Raw genomic sequence first — 25149 nt, forward strand, 5'->3', positions numbered from 1 at the left:
GACATTTTACGTTTCAAATTTGGATCGGCGTGACATTTTTTATTTCAATATTCTCTCTTGCTTTTTGTGTACACTTTTCGTTTTCTTCCAAGAAACTAGAACCCAAGAAACAATGTGGTTATGATCACTGCAAGTTCTTGTTTAGTGAAGCGTGACAGTGTATTTGCAGCGATGTTGGGATTGTTACGTTTGTCGGAGAGTCTTCGTCTGGTGCAGGCGATGGTATGGGCTGTGGCGGCTTCTAGAAACCGGGGTGCTGCGGACGAGCAAAGCCCGGCTGCGTGACCGCCGAAGGCGAATACAACAGCGGGGGGTCTCCCTCAGAAAAATTACATTTGATTTGGTGCATTTTGAGCATATTTTAGCTTTAAATTGTGATAACAGTTTAAGTAAAACTTGGCTTATTTAAGAGTTTTGCAAATGTGTAATATTTTGAAGGGACGATCAACAAACATAATATGTTTTTGATCACATATTATGTGAATAACACGTTCAATCTAAATGATAAAACTAGGGACAGTCTGCCATCCCTAGATAAAACGCTTGTTTTTTTCATTACCTACTCCACAAAATACTCTCCCGTGGCCTATGTCACTTAACATTTTGGATGTAGATACGTTGCTTATGACATGACATACTAAATTCAAGCAGTTTTTTCCAAGGGTGGAAGTAGATCTATCTTAAAAAGTATCAGTTTTTTTAGGGCCTGCCTATTTGCGTTCTTCAGTTACTAAGACTACCGTAATACTATTCAGCGAAAATGTAAACTTCTAATTAGTTTATTAGTTACAACGTAAAGGCGGATTCACACTGACGTCGCTATTTCGCCGTAAGCTGCTTTTGATGTCACCATCACGCCAGACACACATCGACTTTTCACACTGCCTTTTTTTCTCAACACACCTTTCTGCTCGTGTGCTGTTTTAAAACAGCACATCGTTTTGCCATTCGTTTATATTAGCAATTCAAGAAAACTCGCGACAATACGACGTCACAATCGAGTGTCTCTTTAGTTTAGTTGTAACCTAGCGCAAAATATTTCACACGCAGAGTTTCCAAATATAATTTACACTTATAGCGGTTAGCAATTCTGTGAACAAAGAACATAAAATACATTTTGGGCAGAAGAAACGCTAAGATGTGATATCATGAAAATGAGGACTAACAGACCAGAGCACTTGCGGAGCTCGTTATTATTGTAGTTGTGTAGATCAACGTAAGCAAACATTTCTTCAGTTTGCGCCAACATATTGTGTCACTGGAATGGGCTTTACGTTAGCTGTTTGAGATAACCCGATGAAGATTAAAACATTTTCTAGGAGCAGTGGTTTCCAAACAAATTTTATTGCAGCTCTCTTTGTAAGTTGAGAAAACCTTTGGGCTGTTCTGAGAGAGAACATGTATGCAGTAATCATCAGCGTATGAGATATGCAGTAATGAAAGAACAAAACGAAGCATTGACATCCACATTAATCAGACATGATTCTTTGTTGGAACAGTTCGCACTAAACTCGTCGTGGACTATTTGGATATGAAACGTCATTTTGTAGGCTACAATGTGGTAGACACTTAAACATAAAATTTTTTGTTAAAACAAATGAATCGTTGGGCCGATCAAAAGTTACAGGAACAGCATTTCAAGCAATCACAAGATTACACGTTAAACAGAGAAAAAACGCAAACATTTCTAATAGAAAGTAAACTCGGTGAACGTTCCGCCATAGCCAGCGTGGTCTAGTGAGTTAAGGCTAGCGAATACATCACGATGATTTGCACTCCTGTCATAACTTTTTTTTTCTGTAATTACCAAACAGAGTTCAAAGTAGGATCAACTTTCTGGCTGAATGCTAGAGGGTTCACGATTGGACGGTAGTCATTTAGCATTATGTTCTGATTGGTTGGCGGTGTCTTGCAGGTCTTCTAGGAAATTGTCATGTTTGAGTGGCTAGCCTACATTCCAAGTATTTGCCCTCAACCAAAGGTAGTGCTAAATCACGCTTCGATAAAAAATATTTTCGTTTAGGTTTGGAAAGTCAGTAAAGCATTGTCAAAGTAAAATCCCGTTACACTCTTGTTGAAAGCAAAATTCTGCTCAGCAAGTTAGATACTCCATTCGCAGAGATGGAAAGGAATGCCATGTATCAACGATCAGTCTGAAGTACCTGCCTATTATCGTTTGCTGGAAGGTGTTGACAACGTAAGTGCTTGAGTCAGTGTTGCCTTGAAATATCTGAAAAACATAGAATTTATAATTCAGTCAAACGCAGTAGAATAATACAAGTGATAGAAATTATAGGCTAGGGCTAGGCTATATAGTGATAACTAAACCAAAGCAATATTACTGTATAGCGACTGGAATAAAGAACAACCTAATTTTTCTAAATCTAAATTTTCATGACGGCTGGTGACATTGAATTACAATTTACAAGAGATGAAATACGCAATTCGCAAGAGATCAAAAACAAAAGATACTCCTATCCTAGGCCTACTACTTTTGATTTTAGCTCATAGCATCAATAAAATAATTTTTTAACTGAGCTGTAGTGGCAGAGGCTGCATTCTTTAAACTACACACCACGATGTTAAATGTTGTTATTTACTTAGTTTTAGACTATGATGTTGTGAAAACTATGAAACTGCGGTATGGAAAGCACCAAATGTTTGATTTCATCATCCAAGACACGCAGTGAGATGGTCATTAAAAGTTGAAGTTGAGGTATGGCCTATTACGCAGTTAGCTGGGCTATAAAAACTACATGATATGACAGCAGTGCCTTAACTTAGGCAAAATATTTGTAAATTTCTCAAATTGGGCGTTAAAACTGCCAATATGGCAATCCTGTTTAGGCCTTATCTTGGACGGCAGCTTTTGGCTTCCAGTCCAGATGCTATTATGGCGAGGTCCACGCTCTGAGCTAATCCTTGAAACTAATTGCGCATCCGATTATTTCACCCCTGAACAGATTGCCAAATAAGCTCAAGCTAAAATATATATCAACAAATTTTGGGTTATTAAGGATAGTTATTACACTTTGCTACTGTTCAAATTGCCTTCCAACCTTGTCTTTTCCACTGGGATCCTTTACAACAACCATATTGCTCGTGGAGGTTCCATAAGATATCTTGAAGGTCTTTATCCACTGATTTACTCCCAGACGACCCTGAGTGACAACCCCATAAAGACGAGTTGGCGTTTTTAAGTCAACTTGTATCCATTCACCTTTTCTCGCTGCACAAAAAAATTAGCATACAGCCGGTAAGTATGATAGCTAGTAGAAGCCTATAAAAAATTGCTTCTTTTTTTCTTTCTTACTGAGCAATATATATTTTTCAAACATACATTTTCTAAAGAGTGTTTTATCTGCAAGCCCGGGATTATAATTTGACAGTTATTGTCTAAGCAGTTTCAATCGGTGCCGAACCGATGTCGTTTTGAGCGTCGCGCAAACGATTTCGCTGGTCGGGCACACTGCCGATGAAGTCCAATGCAATTGTTTAAAATAATCAACTAAAAGTGTTGAACCACTGCTCTAATTCGGATTGCTTGCTGGAATTAAACGATGATGTTTCATTTGAAATAATTTTGAGCCAAGCTGTACCGCAATTAGTAGCCGTTTATTGTTTTGTACAATTTAGAGAAGCTATTGGCGCTCACGTGTCGGTGGCCCACCAACCCAGCAGCCATAATGACCAGTTCCTGGTTGATTGTCTAATCTTCCATACTGGGGTCCATGTGCAGGATCATGAGAAGACGAAGCTGTCAAGTCGTCATCAGCAACTCTTCTATCTTTCAACCCAACCGAACAATATGTAACTACAGAAAGGACAAATCAGATCAAGTCATTCAATCACTAAGTTATCAACACATTAATATAATACAAATTTTCTAATACTATATTTTCTTTCCGGGAATTGATAATATTATCACTCAGGCCAATGCTTTTCAATCTTTAAAAGCACGGTTCGTACTAAATAATTTTCGTTGTTTCATAAAAAAGTCATCCGTACAAACCAGTGGTTCTTAAACTTTTTAAGACACGCCTCCCTTTGACAATTCTAACAAAATTCGCGCCCAACGTTGTTTTAAAATTAAAAAACATTAAGCAGAACAGCAATTCATTTCCAGGTAAGTTGCATTGATGCAAAGGATGTAACTTTTTTGTGGATACCAAATGTGTAAGTTGGGGATTAGTAGCAGATAATGCAGGTCTCAGATCGGCTTCACATCCAAGTTTGTTTCCAAGATTTTGTCTATATGTTCACGAGAATAGAAAAAACTATTTTCGCACAAGTAGGCCTAAGCAAATGAAAATGGAAGAAGTGTGCGTATAGCCACAGGTGTCTCGCAAACATTTAGCAAAGTCTAAAACATCACAAAAAATGCGAGATGTGACAACAACACGCTCTACAAACACTGTAACACAAAGTTTCATCATCAACAATCGACTGTCCAGCGTAGTTGTGAAGACATGTTTAATCATAATTCATGCAGAGTTTTTCAATTTCTTGCGCCCCCCTTGTGAGCCTCACACGCCCCCCAGTTTAAGAACCACTGGTACAAACTAACCAGAGTTAGTTTGTTGCGATTTGTTTTCCCCATTTGTGAAAAAACAATGAAAAGATTTGTTCATTAACATTTTGCACTTAAACTGATTTTCAAATTCAACCTACTTAACCTCTTGCTGCCCTAAGTAAATACTGTTGGCCTAAGGCACCTTAACAAACATGAAAGAAATTTTGTTTAATCAATAACAACAACTAAAGCTATTATAAGTTACATAAAAAGATTGTAACAATAAGAGGAATGTGCCTACAAATATCTGTCGGATTAAACCATGAAACAAGAGAAGTATTTGCCAAGGACACCGAAGAAGGCGACAACTCTTTTTAAGCTTATTCGTTTTGACAACCAGTGCACTAAACGCCTTTTAGCCATTAGTAGGTGGTGGGATTTTGCACAAGAACTTGTATGATCCATCAAGAGTTTCGACCTCAAATTCAGCGTGTTTTTCACGGTATAACATCATTAATCACTTGGACCAAACTCGCAAACGTATTTCAGAAAAGCTATACACTTTTTGTAGTGCAACGTTGAACAAGTAGCGCACTTCTACAGTAAATTATAAATCTAGCTAATTCGTAAAACAAGCCCAAAAAGTAAAATTAACAATAAAACCCGCAACTGCTAAATTTTACTGGTAATTCCGAATCAAAATTATCCCAATACCGCAGGGAAACCGCGGAAATGGCTGCCCTGTAAGCAATAAACGACAAATCAACGTTTGAGTCTACATGTGTGGTCATGTGCCATTACGTTAACTAAAAATCGTTCCAGCTGACAAAGAAAAACAAATAGGCTACAGTTACGCTATTCCAACGAACGAAACCAGCTCAGTGACCGAGTTAGCGCTTTCGCCTCTAGTGCTGGTAGATGTGAGGTCGATTCCAGGTCAGATCAAACCGAAGACTTTATAAAGTTTATAAATGGTACCGATTGAGTTATTTCTTGCATAACGCAGTCAGGATAAATCGGGTAATAATGTGATGACATCGTAAACCAGATATAAAATTAAAAATAAGCCCTGTCGCTGTCGACCTTAGCAGTTGTACAGAAGAGCGAGAATAAATAAAACTATAACATTATTATTATTCCAATTCCAACCAACAGAGTTGATGAAAAGTCACATGAAAAGACTAAACCGGTATGAAGGCATCAAAGACAAACGGTTTTGGGTTACAATACTTTCTTTGGCTTATTTGAACCATTCAACCATTGCACATCATGAAAAGTAAAACTCATGCACAGTTTTCATCCGTCTCATCCGCACCAGCTTGTCATCGCACCAGTGCGGACCTTCTCACGGGATGAAAAGCATTGATATAGGCTGAAGAGCCACTTGCCTAGCACAAGCTGTAGTAAAAATTCAATCAATTCGTTCGTATTGTTCAACGAGATAAGAGTGTTTCAGCAGAGTTTTAAATTTATTTGCATTTTCTTCTCTTTTTTGCGAGAAGGCAAAATAATTTCACAGACAACAGCTGAAAAGCTTCTGGTGCCCAGGGGCGTCGGAACAACTTTTGACTGGGGGGGCAGGATTATGAAAAAAGGGCACTTTTATTGCTTAAAGGCCATTTTTTAAAAAGTTTTAAGATAAGATATAGCTATAATGCTCATCTATCAGCTCATTATAGAGTAATAATACAAGTGTCCGGTATACAAAGAACAATGGCACGGAAGGGCATCAAACTATGTTATAATGATGTAACCTACTGTGATACAGAATTTTGTGTAATATTCTTTTAAGGCAAAAATGAAAGACTATAATTAGGCTAAACGCGAATACCGGTAGCAGAAATTGTTCTATTGCAAAATATGCAGTAGCTTACATGACCTTAAAAGGGCACCATTGCCCCCTCTGCCCCCCCCCATCCACAGAAAAATTGAGGGCAGGAGGGGCATCCGCCCCCCTGCCCCCCCCCCCTCCCCGATTTCGGCGCCTCTGCTGGTGCCATATCGTGTCAACGTGTTTTGCACAAGGAGTTGAAAGAAAATATTTTAACCCTTTTCGGACCAAGCTATTTTTGGCAGCTAATGGCCTAACGTGTGGACTTATTCCATCCATACTTTTATTTTCTAACAACGTTTGATATAAAAACGTTACGAGGTTGCTTTTTTCGCAAAGTTAGAGCAAAATTATTGGCAAACTGGTTAAAATTTTAAGTGCACACACATACTCTACCAGTTTTTTTTATTGCTTTTTTGCTAAAAGTAGTCAATTTTTTTTTAATTTGTCTGATGTTTCCGCAATAATCTCCTTGAAATCGCTAATCTCTTCTTTAAAGGCACGCACGGTCCAGTCATGCATGTAATCCGAAATGGTCAGCAGTCATGTAGGTCACGCAGTAAATCTTGGAACGCACAAAACAATAAAAATGTTTGCTAACTTGCTTGTACAAGACGACTAAGATTTCCAGATAACCAGCAGCACAAAACTTGCATAATTTTGGGAGCAGGGTGTCAAAAACTGCTGATCACTAAAAAACTATACTACACAAAAATGTCATTTTATTACTAAACCAAAGATGAATAATTTTTAGGAAAAGTCATAAAACTTCAGTTAATTTGAGCCAGTAGCTTTTATGTAATCGATGAAAGTTTTAGGTATGGACGGAACCCGTCCACCTGTCAGTCCGAATAGGATTTTAATAAACGCACAACTATCTGTGAAATGTTCTAAACCAGAGATAAGAAAACATGTTGGTTGTCCGTGAAGACGTTGCTACCTTTCTTGAAAGCAAACGATAAAACTGCAGACTGATGAATGGCTAAGCATAAATCGTAAATCTTTTTTGGTCAAATGTATAGGCACGTGGAGGGCTCTTAAATTTATCCACCCGAGTATTTTCGTGGAGATGCACCCATGTAATCGTTCACAAAATGAAACAATAAGCTAACTCAAAACCCCAAAAAGTAACCAATCCAGGCAATGCTAACACTTTTTTATTGCACTTAAATAGATTGCAGTTTCGGATTTTTCAATTGAACTGTATGCAACCGCCTTGATAGGACATCATATAGTCTTTGCTATTTGATTCGAACGTCGGTTACTTGCAATCAAATTTGCAAATCTAAACTATTTTTTTGAAAGTTTAAGACTTTCATAAAACTGAAATATCGGTATTTCAAACATTTATTTTTTGACTACGTTTTGAGTAACTTTTGTTGATGAAAGGAAGGTAGTGATAGTTAGGAAGGAGACATTTTTTCTAGCTTGTTAACTTATCGTATAAGATTTTTTATTTACGAAATTAGCATCATTTCTCAATTATTGAAGAGTTTCTGAAAAAAGTTGTTCTCTTTCCTGAAAAATTCGCTACTATAGTTGAAACTTTGAAGCAGTTGATTAGCAAAGCAAGCGAAAAAAAGTTAGCAAAAAGTGAGAAAATTTGTACTTTCTTAGCTTATTTTCTTAAGCCACGTGACCAAATGCCCATACAAATGTGTTACCGACCAAGCTTATTTGTGGAAAACATATGCCGAAATATTTAGTATTTAATAGTGCCGTGTCTAGGAATTAATGTAGTCCACACTGAGAATCACTACACGACGGAAATGAAGGTTTGGCTTGTCCGCTAGAAGTCAGCATGTACAAATCTGAAGTGGAAATTACAATGTCCGTCAAGGGTGAAAGGATTTTAAATCTGTTAGTGACCATGGACTGCAAGGAAACACTTTGAAAGTAGCTCACGACAAAACTCACCTTTATATCCTGGTAATGCAGTCACTCTTTGACGGAATTCTGAAAACGACAAAACGACGCAAGGATACAAGTTTCAGATACAAAATTTAAACAAGTTTGTTTATTTTGAAAAAGATACCGGTACAGTAAAAGTAAAAGGGCTAAAAACTAACTTTCTCAACTTTTTCTAAGTAATATTATTGAAGAGTGATCTGCCTAAACATAGATTTTGGAAACGAGAAGCAATAATACCATCTTATGCAGGAAAAAGCAAACATTTCAGGTGACTAATACTTAACCTTTTAGAAGGTTCTAAGTAATGTTTTGCATTGCGTTTAAATTACCATGGTCTATTTACATTATAATTTACATTGAGTTTTTAGTATTAGCAGCAACCAAAGTTTGTAGTTTAGATGGTTTTGGACAAAACATCTGAATGTACGTAAATATCGCCAAGGAAAAATATCCACTAAAAAAAATCCTTTCTGATAAATATTCCCAGGAAAAAACTCACCGCATAAAGTAAATGTAATTCGGAAAAAGCTCATCTTAAAAAATATCGCCCTGGATAAAATTCCACTAATAAACAGTCTCCGTTAAATATTGAAACTATTTAATGGAAAGATATTTTTCCAGGGAATATATACTGGAGTGGATTTTTCCTGAAGGATTTTTACCGATTAGGCTACCTAACATTTGCCCATTGCACGCTGAGTCTTCTCCAACTTCAAAATTTGATTAGGATATTTCGGTTGCACGTCTACAACAAGGATTAGCCTACCCTTAATTTGGACTACATTTAGTCTTAATTCAGGCAGTTTAAAGCTTGTCTCAGATGGGTTTGTGTTGTTTGTAGTCTCCAACACACTATATTGCTGATTAGATAAAAATTAAATGCAGAATGTACCTTCCAATTCATTAAGTCGGTTGTTCATTGCTTCCATTTCATCATCGCAAGAACAGACCCCCAGAGGACCAGTATCTCCTTGTGGACCTACTGGCCCAGGAGGTCCCATTGGTCCAACTTTTCCCGGACGACCTTGGGTAGTTTGTGGGACCTCATTATTAGTTTCTTGTCCAAATGGAAAACATACTTCACCTTGGCCAGCAAGAGCAAAACCAAAAAATCCCAAACAAAAAGTAATTTTTAAAGTTATCATAGTCAAAGTTTTAAAAAGAAACTTTGTCGCTGCACTATCGCAAAACAAAAAATTACAAAAGTAATGTTTGATAAACTATCAAAATTAAGAATAAATTTTGTTGAACGACACCATACGACACTTAGTAAATGAAACAGCTGATAGGAACCTAACACCTCAACCACAAATGTAGCTTTAACTTCACAATGTCAATCTCAGTGACCCTGGCTTGTGTTGAATGTTCAAAATTTCTAGACCGAGAGCCCGCGACGTTCACCCAAGTTACCCCTTGAAATTTACTTAGTTGTAATGTAAATTGCTTCTAGAATTCTAGATGATTGTCTGGTATGTGACCGACATTTTTGGTGGTGGAAAAGCTCTGACAGACAAGTTTTATACCCCTCCAAATCTACGCTAGAGCAGCTGAAAAAGTTACCGGATTAAGCCAACCGATTATATTAATTTAAGAAAAATGTGAACACTATAATATAAACGACGACCTTTTAGAGTACATGTTAATTGTATGAGTACATGCATAATTCAAAGTGGACTTTGTCTCACTTTTATGCATGTACTCATACAATTAACATGTAGGCTACTCTAAAAGGTCGTCGTTTATATTATAGTGTTCACATTTTTCTTAAATTTTTGATGCTTTTGTATCTGCTTTACGCGGATCCCCGATTGACTTTACGTTGATCCGGGTTTAAAGTAATCGCCCCTTTTTTTTAAATAGATTGTATTAATGTCTGAGTGTTAAGCTTCACAAAAATGTATGTGACAGACAAATCTGATGGTGATTGTCCTCTGCCAGACGACCTAAAGTAAGTGACCCCCTTAACTTAAGCTAGGTCAGCTGAAATAGTTACCGGATAAAATCGATTGAAAATGAATCTGTGAGTGTAAAGCTTCACCGTTCACACTAATATATGTGACATACAAATTTGATGGTGGGTTTCTCCTGACAGACGACTTGGAGTAGGCCTAGTTAACCTCAAAGTTTGCACTGAATCAATGCCAGGAGTTACTGATGAGGTGTATTTTTGAAGTATACAAAATTAAGTTAAACAATGGGATGCATTATTACTTTGTTTGCCCACACAAAGAAAAATAATTAATGCAATAGATCAAGCATTTTTATAGCTGCACTAAGTAATTGCCTCATTAAAGCATTTGATAGAGTAAACCACAACCTCCTATTAAAAAAAAATTCAACGAGGAGTGCCAATATGCCTTGTTCGTCTAATAGTTTATTGGAATACCCATCAGCGGATATACATACGCTGGGGTTGTCATTACTCACGGTCTTTTTCTGTCAGCAATGGTGTCAAACAGGGTGTAGTGCCCTTAGTCCTTACTTATTTGCCGTGTATATGGATGATTTATCGACTGTTAAGCAAAACCAAGGCGGACTGTTATATAAGTAATATACTTGTCAATCATCTCATGTTTGCTGGTGATATTTGTTGTATCTCTCTAAGTGTTCATGGTCTGCAGAATATCTTGCGTGTGTGTGAAGACTATGCGCTTTCTAATGACGTCATTTTTAACTGCAAAAAGTCATTTGCTATGTACTTCCAAACCAATCACTTAAAGTTAAATTTGAATCCAATTGTACGGCTCAATAGAAGTGCGATCAAATTCGTAGATAGTGTCAAATATTTGGGTGTTTTTCTTGACACGGCAATGTGTGACGACAAGGATATAAATCGACAAGTGCGATCAATCTACTGTTCTGCCAACAAATTAAAATCAAAATTTCACAAGTGCTCCTGTGATATTAAAAATATTCTATTCCGTTCATATTGTACTCCAATGTATGGCATTTCATCTGTAGGAAAATTAATTGATTGATTGAATCTTTATCCTCGGACTGGGAAAGCTTCTTGCAGAGCTTAATCCTGGCAGTTTCACATACTTGTAGAGGCTTTTGAACCACTGACTCAGGTCCGGTCACCGAGATTGACAGAGAAAAGTTTCCGATTGTTGAAGTCTTGTTGGCGGAGAATTATTCCATCCATTAGATGCCGCTGAATGGAGAGCAGTCCTTGACGTGGGTTGCTCAAGCGCAAACCCCGAGAGTCGAACCAGCGCTGCTATTGATCTAGAAGTTTCTTCGTTTCAAATGTGACGCGCTAACCAATTGAGCTACCGAGGCGGTTGTTATCATCAACGTTGTGACATTAATCGCCTGCGCGTTGCTTTCAATAACACATTTAGAATTACTGTAGGCTATACACAATTTGCCTAAACATTATAGCGTACGTGAACATCAAGTCTTGTGCAACATTATAAGATTTGATACATTATTTCGGAAATATTAATTTTGAAATTATTTCGAAAATATGTTTTTTCTTTTGTTGGAAGATGCTAATTATCGTCAAACTCTATTGTTGCCTCCCTGATGAGGTCCGACTGCCATCGTAAATCAAATTACCGTCTTCATTACAATAATACTGTGTATGCTGTTACCTAGTCTTGATGGCTGCCATGGCTCAAAGATATCAATACCGGGTATTCATCGTTTGATAACGTTAAATTTTACTGGTTGGTTGTCTGATCGAAATGAGCTCGTAATTTCATTTTCAATGCTTTTGCGTTGCTGCTGTTTGTATGGCTCTTATTTTTATACTTTCTTTGTGCTGTTTCTTTTGTGATTCGAATATGGGCATTCGTGTCTGATACAAATAAAAATAAATAAAATCAGATTGTCTTACTTTTAGTTTAACAAATGTGGTGATTTATATGTTGGAGCCCTAGCGCAAACCTGCATACTGTCAAATTAGTTTAAAAGGAATCATTTGCTTCGGTGTTAAAGTAGGCAACGACAAATTGTTCACAACTTTCTACGTAAATCGCTTGATCTTCAAACTACTCCCACCATTCACTACGTGACAACATTTTTTCATTACTCCCTACAATGCTATAAGCCAGTGGTTCTTAACCAGGGTTCGATCGAACCCCTGGGGTTCGACGAAGCTGTTTCAGGGGTTCGGCGCGAACGTCTTCTGAAACATCAACACACGCCCTACTGAATGGTATATCAGAGAATATTTTTGGAAAATATGGTCCAGCCGAAACTTAATTGCGGCTTACATGATGCTAAATAAACATCTGTGTGTTTGACGCGTGATGTAGGTCTAAGGATGCCATCTGCAATTCTGCATGTAACACAGAATGCAAAAAACTATATTTTTATCAAACATTGTAAAAACAATCGGTAAGAAAAACTTTATTTTCTCAAAGCATGAATTTCCTCACGTTTGCTATTTGCATGGAACTGCGAAAGCAGGGCTCTCACTTTTGAGGAAACTTCCTTAGTTTAAGGAAATTAGTTCTATTTTTCAACTTTTTTCAACTTAACAGCAGATATAAACAGTCCATAGGCTACTTGGATGACATTATCGAGCTTCAAGAAAGCAAGATGCAAAAAAAAACTTCAACACAACAAATTTTCAAACGTTTTGGTGCCAACAAATAGAAAGTTATCTTATTACAAAAGTTGCCCTTGAAGTTCTCGTGCCATTCATAACTACTTATTTATGAAGCATGCGTTTTCTATTCTGGTGGATGTTAAAGCAAAAAAAAAAAAACGAAACCGGCTTGCATGCGCAAATGATATAGGCTAATTGCTGTTTCTGAGACAAAGCTTCGAATCTCACTACTGGTCACAGAAAAACATCAACAGAAGTCTCATTGGTACAGTAATGTATTACTATTAAAAGTGGTAGATTTCGTTTTTGTGATTCAGCGAAAATTTGAGGTTCAACGAAAGCTTTCAGGTCAGCGTAAGGGTTCGGCAGGTTAGTAAAGGTTAAGAGCCACTGCTATAAGCTATGACAATCGCAATGATAATCACGTACATTTTCATTCCACTAAACCGTTATTCCATGAACCAGACTTTTCGAAAAGACAGCAATGAAAGTTTACTTTAGCTATGCATTTATGCAATAAAGGATTTAATTAGAACGATTTGCAATCTGAAAATGAATTGCAATTGAAATCGAGACGGTGCGCTTTCTTAGGCAATTGGGTCGCTGATCTTCTCGTCTACAGGTACCAATCGAACTGCTCTAAAATAATTTTTATTAACTTCCAACGTTTCCACTCAAAAAGACAGTATACTTCCAATAAACAAATTCGAAATAAACTACGTATCAAGTTGAGATAGAGGCATAGAGAAAGAGATTTCGAATAGTTGTGGCAAACACCGACAACGAGCTTAAATCTGAAAGATAGTACAAAACTATTTCAGTTTATATTCATGGCATAAACGAAGCTACTCTAAAAGTACGAATACACGCTAGGCTCACATCAAGCTACTAAACTGGTCAAATAAATTGGATGATGGATAAAAAACGCGTTCGACTGGAAAATTGTGCACTTAGAACTGCACTATTACTTCTTTCTGTATTGACCTATTCCAGTGAACCATGAATGGATGCATATAGCCTACTTCTGCAAGTTTGCAAAACATCTGCAATGTTTTTAAAACGGCACCTCCCAAAATACGTACCCGAAAGTATTCTCAAGAAAAGAAAACAAGCAAAAATGCACAGCAATTTCATCTTTCCAATGAACGACGAAAAGCTGAAACAAATAAGTGTATCTCGTGCAGCCAACACCATCACCACGTGACCAATGTTGGGAAGAAATCTAGTAAGCATGTTTTTGCCTCGATCGGGACTATTGAAATTTGTTGTGTAAAACTAAATGTAGCAAAACAACACAAGACATGAAAATCAAACTTTTGTCACGTTTTATGTCTGCTGCGAAAGTCACAAGTAGCGAAATCTACAAAGAAAGAAACATTGGTGTAACAACTAATTTCATCAATATCCAACTACTAGACAACAAACCAATCGTTTTTGCATTGATTCAACGTTTTTAGAATGATTGATTTTTGACCGAGATATGCCCAGCAAGCATGAGTTGTTTGTTTGTTTTATTATCTTTATCCTGCATTGCGGGAAAGCAGACATGAGCGCTATGCATCGGTGTACGCCTTCCGACGTACACCTGACCCACGCTGCAGCCGACGGCAATGTCTGTTTCAGGTTGTCTACTCTACTTATGACTTAAATTTGGTACTACCCATTACTCGAAATCGATCACTGGGTAGAGGCCATTATCGTAAAGTTTCTTGCCCAGAGAAACAACAGCAAGTGCTGGTGGCTGGAGTCGAACATGCAGGTTTTTAGGTGTTGGAACAATGAACATCCTTCGAAACCAGAGAGAAAAACATTTAGCTAATTAAGCAACAGCTTTTGTACGTGTTTTAGATTAAAACCAGGTGATTAATTGCGGTAGTAACGGCCATAAATTATAAAGTACAGTACAATCTCTGCAGTATACCCTCTGGTTTTCCAAAGAGAGTGCCTATGCTATCCTTACTGATTCCTAATGTATGATGTTCTGCAAGAATTATCCATGTTATCAATTGAACTTCAGTCTTGAAGGACAACTTTACCAAAAGCCGAATTTTTAATAAAAAGGACAATACCAATTATTGAGAGTTTCAAGGAAAATCCGGGAGAAAAAACACAGTTGGCTTTAGCAGCGAAGGATAATTTAATGTTCAGAAATATTCCTCTGATACAGAATTCTAAAACGGTGCCAATTAACGCGAATCAATTCATTCAGAGCATTGTTAGCAGAATGCAAATGAGTTTGCACTAATGCCGACACTGACAATGGTCAGCTACTGGTTGATACTACTAACTTGCAACCTGAAAAAATGATAGAAGGAAATTTACGTCATGGAGAAGCAGAGGTGAGAAGAATTTGTAAACGCTTTGACGTAGATGAAAGTCAATACAATCAATCCAAAGATTAAGAAACTTTAGTGAAAAAGTTGAAATCGTGCCCAATAATTTGAAGTCACTCTTGACAGCTGTTTCATCTTTACCTTGTTTGACAGCAGAATATAAACGTGGTTTCAGTTTAATGAACAATATTATCACAGGTTTAAGAGCATCTTTGCTCATTGATAATGTGAGCTGTTTGATATTTATAAATTTCAATGGACCACCTGTGGCTCAATTTACCGCTAAAAATATGTAAGATCCTGGCTACTAAACCACCGATCAGCTAAGAATGGTAGATCCCAAATTTGTAAAGAGGATAAAGATGTAGATTCCTCTCGGAAGGCTGTTTGGAATGTATTCATAGAAAAATAAACAATTTTGTACCTCTCGTCCAATTTTGATGTTGATAATTCATGTTATGGTAGAATAAAGATTAATACTTTGCAAGGTGTGTATTATTTATCATTTTGGAAAATCTGACAGTATACCCTGTGCTTTTTTTACGAATACAGCACTATGAGTAAACGTATAACTCAGAACAAGAAAACACCGGAAAACAACAGCTTGAAAATTGATTTGTCAAACTGATTTTTGTGTGAACAAAAATAAAGTTGATTTAGCAAATGAAATCATGCTTAGCCATCATTGACGTTTTCCCAGTTTGTGGTGAAGTCAGGTCCACCGCTCTGGACAGAAAACTTTCCTTTCGAGCAGTGACATAAGTCCAACGCAAAAAATCAAGCGATCGACATTAGAAGAACCTATCAGTTCATGGATTTGCAACGATAATGTAATCAAAACTTCAACACCTCCTTGTTTTGGACAAACAGAAACTGCAACCGCCACTCACAAGCCACAGCCACTTCTAATTGAATGAGCTTTATTCCAAATCAACCAATGACTTTTTAATAGGTGGCTTAGGTGCATTGGGAAACCATGGCAGTGCATCGTTCCTCGCGTTCCTTTAACTCAGCTCAAGCTTATTCACTTCCTGTCAGCTCATTTGAAAATGACCTTGTTGTGGAACGCCCGTCAGAAGTAAAGGAGTTGTGTTTAAATTTCTTGTTTTGGAAGGACCACCATTTAAACATGTTTAGAGAGGTTGGAAAATGTGGAAGATGTTCAAGAAAGTTAGCAATGAAGAGCCTGCTTTATAGGACCTCTGGAAGTACCAACCAAGAAAAAACGAACAACCTTCATTGGTTAATCAGTAGGAAAGTGCTAGGCATCGATCAAACAATACCACAGTCATCATTGATGAAGTTGCTGAATCTTTAAGCTATTGGAATGCTGCAAGCATTGTGGTGGGAGCTTGCTTTACAAAAGCTTTTTATGCCCCATGCAGTGCCGGTTTTTGGGGTGTGCAAACCGTGCGGTCGCACAGGGCCCGCAAATTAGAGGGCCCGCAATTTACACAGAAAATGCAGTAATTTTGTCATTTCCAATCGAAAAATTCAACAAGTGAATTCAACTAAGGAAGAAAACATAGAGACTCAACGGGTGCAACCTATTTCGTCCCCTGAACATTTCGTACCCTGAAAAGATCGAGAAAAAAAACAACAGAGCCGAAGTCGCTGATCGGAGTTGCCGCAAACATTTCAAAATTTCTCTCGATCTTTTCAGGGGACGAAATAGGACGAAATTTGATTTTGTTACTCCGATTTCAGGGTACGAAATCGGGGTACGAAATAGGTTGCATCCAAACTCAATATAGAGACATAGCTTTATTTCCGAAAAATGCCAAAGAAAGCATGATCTTATCCTTTTGCTATGCCACCAAACAGCACCATTTTACAGTAATAATCATGCCCAAATTTTTGTTAAAGATGCTCTCAGAATGCCCCAAATTCAAATTAATTTTTCAGAGTTTTCTGGGGCAGGTTCCCCAGACCCCCCACCGACTGTCAAATCACCCCCCTCCCTTTCAAAACACCTAGCTAAGCTACTGAGTTGGATCATTGTTATTGGGGGCCGCAAAGCATATTTCGCACAGGGCCCGAAATACCCTAAGACCGGCATTGCCCCATGAGATCCAAGAATTTAGACAACTCACAGACAACAACAAGGCTTGTTTTGGCGCTTGCTTGAAGCAGTAGAGCAACTTGACTCTTGAGAGTCATAGCAGTGCCGGTCTTAGAGTATTTCGGGCCCTGTGCGAAATATGCGTTGCGGGCCCCAATGACAATGATCCAATTCAGTAGCGTAGCTAGGTACTTTGAAAGGGGAGGGGCGGTGGTGGCAGCGTGATCGCTGAAGGCGACAACCAGCGGCGGGGGTCTGGGGGGCGTCCCCCAGAAAATTTTGAAAAATTACTTTGAATTTGAGGCATTCTGAGAACATGTTCAACAAAAATTTAGGTATGAATATTACTGTAAAATGGTGCTGTCCGGTGGCATAGCAAAAGAATAAGATCATGCTTTCTTTATTGGCATTTTTCGGAAACAAAGCTGTGTCTCTATGCTGTTGAGTCTGGATGCAACCTATTTCGTCCCCTGAAAAATTCGTACCCCAATTTCGTACCGTGAAATCGTATAACAAAATCAAATTTCGACCTATTTCGTCCCCTGAAAAGATCGAGAAATTTTGAAATGTTTGCGGCAACTCCGATCAGCGACTTCGGCTATGTCGTTTTTTTTTCTCGATCTTTTCAGGGTACGAAATGTTCAGGGGACGAAATAGGTTGAATTCGTTGAGTCTCTATATTTTCTTGTTGCTAATTCCTTTGTTGAATTTTTCCATTGAAAATGACAAAATTACTGCATTTTTTGAGTAAATTGCGGGCCCCCTAATTTGCGGGCCCTGTGCGATCGCACGGTTTGCACACCCCAAAGACCGGCACTGGTCATAGAGATGTTGAAGCGTTCTTCAAACGTGTAATGACAAGATTCATAACAGCATTATGAATCTGAACCAAAACACTATGATGATGCTTATTAATAATGAACTACATATGGTCGTTTCGTTGTCTCCCTGTCAGTATGGGAACTTGTGCTACTTTTGCAGTGTAGACTATATACCACTTGCATATTTCGAACATGTACTGTTCCTGTTTCTGGCAAATAAACTATTGATTGAATTGGTTGAAATCAAGCAAGATGTAAAAAATTAGTTAAAAGAGCAACTCCTTGACAGGGCTGGCATACATATCTTGGTTCGTCGATGAACAGTCGGTGTTTACAAAAGAACATTGAAAAGTAATATTAGATATAAATAAGTAGTTTTGATCTTCCCACTTTTTGGGTAACATGTGTCTCTATTGTGTTTTACTACAATTAATGGATCTAGAAAAGAAATGAGTTCATTACTTTTAGATTGACTCTCTCACATTGCAATGACATTGTGTGCTAATGTTATTACTTTTTCGGACCAGGTGACACCGCACTCATAAAAGTTTTTCCTCTGGAACAATCCATGAGACAAGACACTGACACAATTGTGACAATTACAGTAAAGGCATATAACCTTCATTTTTCAAATAAACCGTTGTACTTGCTTTTGTTAGTTTCTAATGAAACAAAAGGGTACTAGCATCAAGCCAGCTAATGTCGACTTTCATTTCATGTGTCAGGTTTAATAAGCCACATTTGCAATCCAAGGCAAATAAACAATAAAAAAAAGTAGGCTGAGCCTACAGATAGTTTTCATATGAAAGTGTTTTCAAATGAAAACTATCTGTAGGCTCAATTTCAATTGTTTTGCTCTGTAGGCTTAACCTTGTTTCAATCAGTGTCAAAAATGTACAAGATAGCAACTTTGACATTCGTTTTGGATACGTTTTCTTAAAACATCAAAATCTATTTTAAGAATTCACTCTAGCAAGTGTTTATACTGATAACCATTCAATAAAAATAAGACAGAAATAATTGCCACCCTGCAAGACATAATGCCTAGCTTCTGCTATCGGTGCGACCAGGTTTCCATTAGTAGATCAAACATGGCTGCGGGCACCATTGACCTCTTTTCTATTCAAAACAAATCATGGGTGTACAGTTTTCTTGTTCGAGTGTTGGTTTGGTTGGTTTTTAAATCTTTATCCTCGGACTGACAAAGCCTTGATTGGTTATTCCTAGTAGTTTCGCATACTTGTAGAGGTTCTTGACGCAGGGCCGGTTACCGAGATTGGCAAAGTGAAGTTTTCTGATTGTCGAAGTGTTGTTGCGGGGAATTATTCCATTCACTTCTAGGTGCCACTGAATGGATAGCAGTCCTGAAATGCGTTGCTCAAGCTCACACCCCGAGAGTCCAACCAGCGCCGCGTGATCTTGAGCCAGGCGCGTATCCATTGAGCTAACGGGGCGGACTAGCTGCAACCTCGGCCACTGTCTTCAAAAACATGCATTAAAATTTATTTTACGCTCAACACGAATTAGGAAATTACATCTTGCGAGGACTAAGATTTCACTGTATCATTTTCCAAGGATTACTTTGCTTGGTAAAACAGGTTTACCACAATCGGCGTCCTGTGACAAAATTAAAGGAAAAAAACTGGATATGACATGTCAACCAGACATGCGACTCTGGTACAAACCATTTTTATGTTTAGTTAAGTTAATCTTAGGAAACGATCAACTTCTAGTAATCGTTTCGAGCTCCGTTTAGGTCAGGGGTCACCAAACTACGGCCCGCGAACTGATTTCATCCGGCCAGCTACGTGCTGCGGAAATAACAGCTGCACTATAACTGTTAAGAAAAAAGTTACAACTGTTAAGAAAAAAGTAAAAACTTTAAACTGGTTGCTATTGAAGGAAATGGCAATACTGGCTTAGAAAAAGATACGAAAAACATACATTTTGGCAATCACGGTAATAAAAATCAACGAACTAGATAAATCAGACACAGGCTGCTAATTGAAGCCAGCAGAAAGCAAGAAGGAAGAAATTTACATAAAAATACGAATTATAAAGAATTAGAAATTAAAATCTCATAATAACAGTTTTGTCATAGCTTTTTGATGAGACATGCCACCATTATAAAATCAAAATTTAAGATTCAGATTGTATTTCAAGAACATTAATGCAAAACTATTTGATTTTCTTCTGTGTGAGTTCTGAGGTACAATGAGGAACTGTGTCTCTAAACTTCATAACAAATTTTTTTGGCATAACTACAATCCATCAACCGACAGCAAAGACAGAAATATAAAATAGCCTATTGCGCAAGATTTGAAGCCTTCTCACTCGGCTTGTTGAAAGTGACCATTCAAAAATTTTAAAATCAAATTTAGTTTTGGCAAGTAAACGAAATAAGGCTTTAAGCAACCAGCACACTAACCTACTTACAAAGCATAGCATTGTAAAAATGGAATGATATAATGAAATAAATAGCATCAATAAGCAACACACGGAAATAAAAACTGCATAAAACAATAGAGACAGCTCGGTAGGGAGTAACATACATTATTCCGGTATCATTGCATAAAACTTACTGTCTGGTTTAATTGACAACATTTTTTTTAAATGGTGAATTCTATCAAACAGCTGTATTTATGTCCAGTGTGTTATAGTTGTTGGCTGTCATGTCAACCACACGCCGATCGCCATCTTTGTTTCTATAGAGATGATCGTATTCGCTCTGGAGCTTTGATTAGTTTAATAAGGACTTTGACTTGGAACTGGAACGACCAAATTTTAAACGATTTGTTGAATCTGAAAGAAATAGAGAGTGAAAAGTCCGACTAGTAAACTTGTAGTGGCGCGGCAAGTCTGTTTTAACTCCATGGCAAATCGGAGGAACTGATTAAACACAAATATTTGCGTTTCAAGGCAAGTCTGTGTGTGCAAGCAAGCAAGGTGTGGGACTTAAATAAAATATATTGTAGAACATAAGTACTAGGATGACTAAGATAAAAACAGCGTTATGGATTGTAAAATTTCATGTTGTCTACATGGCAGTAGTAACTCTATAAATATAAGCTAATTAGGCAATTAGAAGCATAAATTTCTACCTTTCAGCATCAATTACCATAAAATGCAATCCTAGTTTAGAGCAGCGATCCACATGGGTTTTATCCACATTGCGGAAATCTGTTTTGTGACGTCACATAGCAATGCATCCTATATGAAGTGACGTCAGACTTTAAAAGAAAAATCAAACTTTGGAATGCTTGAATTTTCGTGTTTCGAATAGTTTACAATTTTGCATGATTTTTAACTATACTGGTTAATCAAAGTTATGAACTCAAAAAATTGAGCTTCTCTCGTAAGTAGGGGAGGGATAATTTTAATTTTAGTCTTGATTTTAGGATGCAACAGTATAATCTAAGACCTCTGGTAGGCTACAACTTTTTTGCAATGTTTGTCCAAACCTAAATATTTAGTCCTAAACCTGAATACAGCTACAGTGTTCTGTAATCTGTGTATTAAATTGACTCAAGGGTGTTGCACAGCTTTTGCCACACAACAATGACTTCGTCAGTAGGCTACATATCATTCTCACAAACGCATAACTTGAAACCTTTTTCTTGGATAAGATAGATATATAAGCCTAGTTACTAATGAAAAAGTTTATTTCGAACCTTTTACAAGAATTTTGCTCTTTCGTACAGTGAAGTGCATGAATATTTCCGTATTATTTGCGTGCGAATATATATAAATCTATTTCAGGTCAAAGTCCCTGAAAGTAACATGTTATTGGTTATAATAGGCCTAGCCTATGCAGCCTTTTCTCCCACGATAGAAATAGCCTAATTTCCGAGGGAAAATAATTTTTTCCACAAGAAATGTCGGATTTTTTAAAGAAATATTTACCTGGAAGGACTTTTAAAAACGACAGCAATTTGACAATGCTGTATGTTGTGACACAAAATTATTGTTTAGACACTGTGAAAAGTTTAATAACAAGGTCCGATGTGTAGGTCATGCCCAGGAGTAGGCCTAATGTATGTAAATTAGTGATGGTTGCAATTATTGCTAGAAAATTTAGTGACGGCAATCGCATACTTGTAATTATAAAACAAGTCAAATGTGTATTTATAGATATAAGGTCAAGCAAGTTAATATCCATAGCTGGCTAGGCTATGGATATAGGATCCTGGCTGACTTCTACATATGTACAGATTAACCAAATGCCGTGGCGCCAAAGTTCTCCATGTTTGGCTTATGGGTCAAAAAACAATCGGAGGAATACTGTAGGTTTAAAAAAAAGTTATAAAAACAAGAAGTTTTGTCTTTGCGCATTGTCTAGTATCCTTTTGATAGAGCTTTTTCTATAACTACCCACCATCCATTAAGCATGCAACAACTTTACACTCAATATTACCGTTGAACAATCTTGAGCAGCTGTTGTCAGCCCGAGGTTTTAAATTGATAGTTACAGCAGAAGCACACTAAGCAAATGAGATGGAGAGATGAGATTGACAAAGAATGTGAAACAACAAACTTAGGCTACATAAAAACACACGATCGACTGGATTGGCAAGAAAAGGGGAAGGCCTTAGCTCAGCAGTGGGCTACCACAGGCTAATAATGATGATGATACTAACCAAATATGAAAACTTTTCAAATGTTGTCCATATATTGTTTCCAACAATATAAACGTTCCATATAAATCAACACCGTGAACACATCAGTATAAAAACGTAAAAGTAGCCTACCTACATCACAACATCAGATCGTACTGTAGTACCATTCCACTGCATCGCGTCTTAACGTCATACTGCTGCCATGTCATGCGATGACGTCAGTTTACCGTGGGCGTGGCATGGTAGGCACTTTAACATGCAGATATCCAATCCACCACGAACCAATCAGATGTTACGTTGTCTGTCCAATTGTGACCATTCCAGCATTCAGCCAGAGACTTGATTATTACTTTGAACTTTGTATGGTAATTACAGAAGAAAAAAGAGCTATAGCAGAGGTGGGAATCAAACCCACGTTAATGAAATGACTAGCCTACCACCGCCCTAACCCTCTGCGCCAAGCCAACCGATGGCAAAGCGATGACTTAATTCAGCTAGAAGCGTTTTTCCTTTGTTCTTTCTAAACGCAACCTTGATGACGTCATGAACAGCGTAGCTTCTGATTGGTTCGTGCTGGATTGGATATCTGCATGTTAAAGTGTCTACCGCGTGGGTAGCATATCCCCAGCAGGTCTTTTTGTTGTGTTTCTCTTTGGTTTAATATAATTATGTGGTGCATTGTACAATTTAACCGAAGCATTTCTAATTGATCTAATAAATTAATTGTATCTGTTTGCATTGTTCTTGTGTTACGCAGATGTTATAATTACATTTATTTTTGCAAACGATTACTGCATTTTGTTGTTTCTCTTTACGTAGACTGCTTTCCCTGGGATGAGCAAGAGTACTCACACTTAGAAAGCTTGCAAGAAATTATGATTTCTTAAAAAATATAAAATGATGTTTATTTGCACGAATTATGGAGGAGTTGATATTTTCGTATGTTCATGTCAGCAGAATTATGAGGTTTTTGAAGAATTTTTCATATTTTTAAGTCTGTGACGGTTGTTTATGCCGTGTTTTCTACTTAATTTTCTGAGGAATATATTTTCAATATAAGATTGAAACTTGTAGCTAATTTCATGTTACTAAAGAATCTATCGAATGTAAGCCGAAACACCGATTTGCTTTTCAATTTTTTATACTTCTGCGCTTTCAAATATACTATCTCAGTTAACAACGCTTAGAATTATGAGATCTTGTCAGTGTTGCCACGCAAAAAAAAATTACTAAATCCTTACAAGCGTCATTCAAAAATTCCTACATGTACCTACGCAAACTTTAGTACTGATTAGTATCAAAAAATGTCATATTTTAAAATGATTGCCTGCTTTAGTTTCTAGACCTCTGCTATGTTTGGCATATATTGTTTGTCGTTTTGATGATCAGTAGGGCAACCAATTTTTTGACCTAAAAACTTGAAATTTTGACTTTATAATTTACAAATTTGACCTAATTTTGACCAATAGCTTTTTGCGTTTGTAACCCAAATGGGAAATACAAAAGCATATTAGAAATCAAACCGTTAGGTAAGGATGAAATCTAATGAAATAAAAGAAAAATGTGGAAGACTCAACGACACCACAGCTAACGAACAGGTAGCCTAGTAAAAGTAACTCGAAAAACTGCAAAAGATAAATATGGAGTGTCTTTAAATATCCCGAAATTACTGGGAAGGTTCTGCAGTATTATACTTTAACATCACGTAATGTTTCACATTATCGCCTTTGAAGTTCCTGCCTTCTGTCATTCACCTTTAGGGGTTGAGATAAACTCAGAAGCGTAATCAAGCAGTCTTCTATAAACTTTAGAAGAATTGGATTGTTTAACCTTACGCATAATTATAGGTTAGCTGAAAACAAATTTGAGAACATCGGGAAGCTAAAACTCAATACTATATGTATAATGGTTTGAGCATTCATCTAACCAAGAACAAAGACCACGTTATCTGCCTTCCACGCCTAGCCTACTTAATATTCAATCGTCAGTAGTGGGCGAAACAAGATTATTACCTCAGAAATTGCAACAAATGGATTATTTCAGAATAGCAAAATAAATTGCAACAAAAAAAATCAGCATCTGTGTAGCTTTAATAAAATATCAATGGAGAGAAGAAAAACTACGTTAAAAGAATATTTTTACCTCACCATGAAATTTGACGTTTTTTTTACTTAATAACTTTGGAACCTCACTTCGTGACAGCCTGAAATTTAGTTTATGGACGTTTTATAAACTTTGAACAAGGCAGAAAAATTTTGACTTTATTGACTTTTGGTTGCCCTAATGATCAGAAATAAAAAAAAACTGAACAGTGTGAACATAACAAAACGTGTATTGTTGCTTGATAAGTTACAATTAAAATTTCTTAATCGGCCACCTTTAATTGGACCACCTATACAAAAGAAAAAACAATATTTGCGACATAAGTGATAAAGTAGAGTCCACTAGATCAAGCTACAACTGACTGCAAAGTAGTGTATTGGTCACGTCTATTTAGAGGCGTA

General features: G+C 37.2%; 1 protein-coding gene across 1 annotated transcript; it reads right to left on the minus strand.

The window, feature by feature from the left end:
• Positions 1-945: 945 nt before the first annotated feature.
• On the minus strand, positions 946-9438 carry LOC145787546 (lactadherin-like). Its single transcript, XM_082599309.1, has 5 exons — positions 9148-9438; positions 8262-8300; positions 3656-3814; positions 3060-3229; positions 946-2230 (listed from the first exon to the last, which is right to left on the minus strand). Exons 1-5 carry the CDS (start codon positions 9398-9400, stop codon positions 2093-2095), a joined length of 759 nt encoding a protein of 252 aa, XP_082455435.1. The 5' UTR covers positions 9401-9438; the 3' UTR covers positions 946-2092.
• Between the last annotated feature and the right edge of the window lie 15711 nt (positions 9439-25149).

This window comes from Aplidium turbinatum, chromosome 18, assembly GCF_918807975.1.
Source record: "Aplidium turbinatum chromosome 18, kaAplTurb1.1, whole genome shotgun sequence".
Classification (NCBI taxonomy): domain Eukaryota; kingdom Metazoa; phylum Chordata; class Ascidiacea; order Aplousobranchia; family Polyclinidae; genus Aplidium; species Aplidium turbinatum.

Coding starts and splice junctions, on each gene's coding strand:
- LOC145787546 (XM_082599309.1), bottom strand. CDS start 9,400: ATGATAACTTTAAAAATTACTTTTTGTTTGGGATTTTTTGGTTTTGCT. Junction 3,815..8,261: donor TGCATTACCAGGATATAAAG/GTGAGTTTTGTC, acceptor TCCTTTCTGTAG/TTACATATTGTTCGGTTGGG. Junction 3,230..3,655: donor GGTTGGTGGGCCACCGACAC/GTGAGCGCCAAT, acceptor TTTTTTGTGCAG/CGAGAAAAGGTGAATGGATA.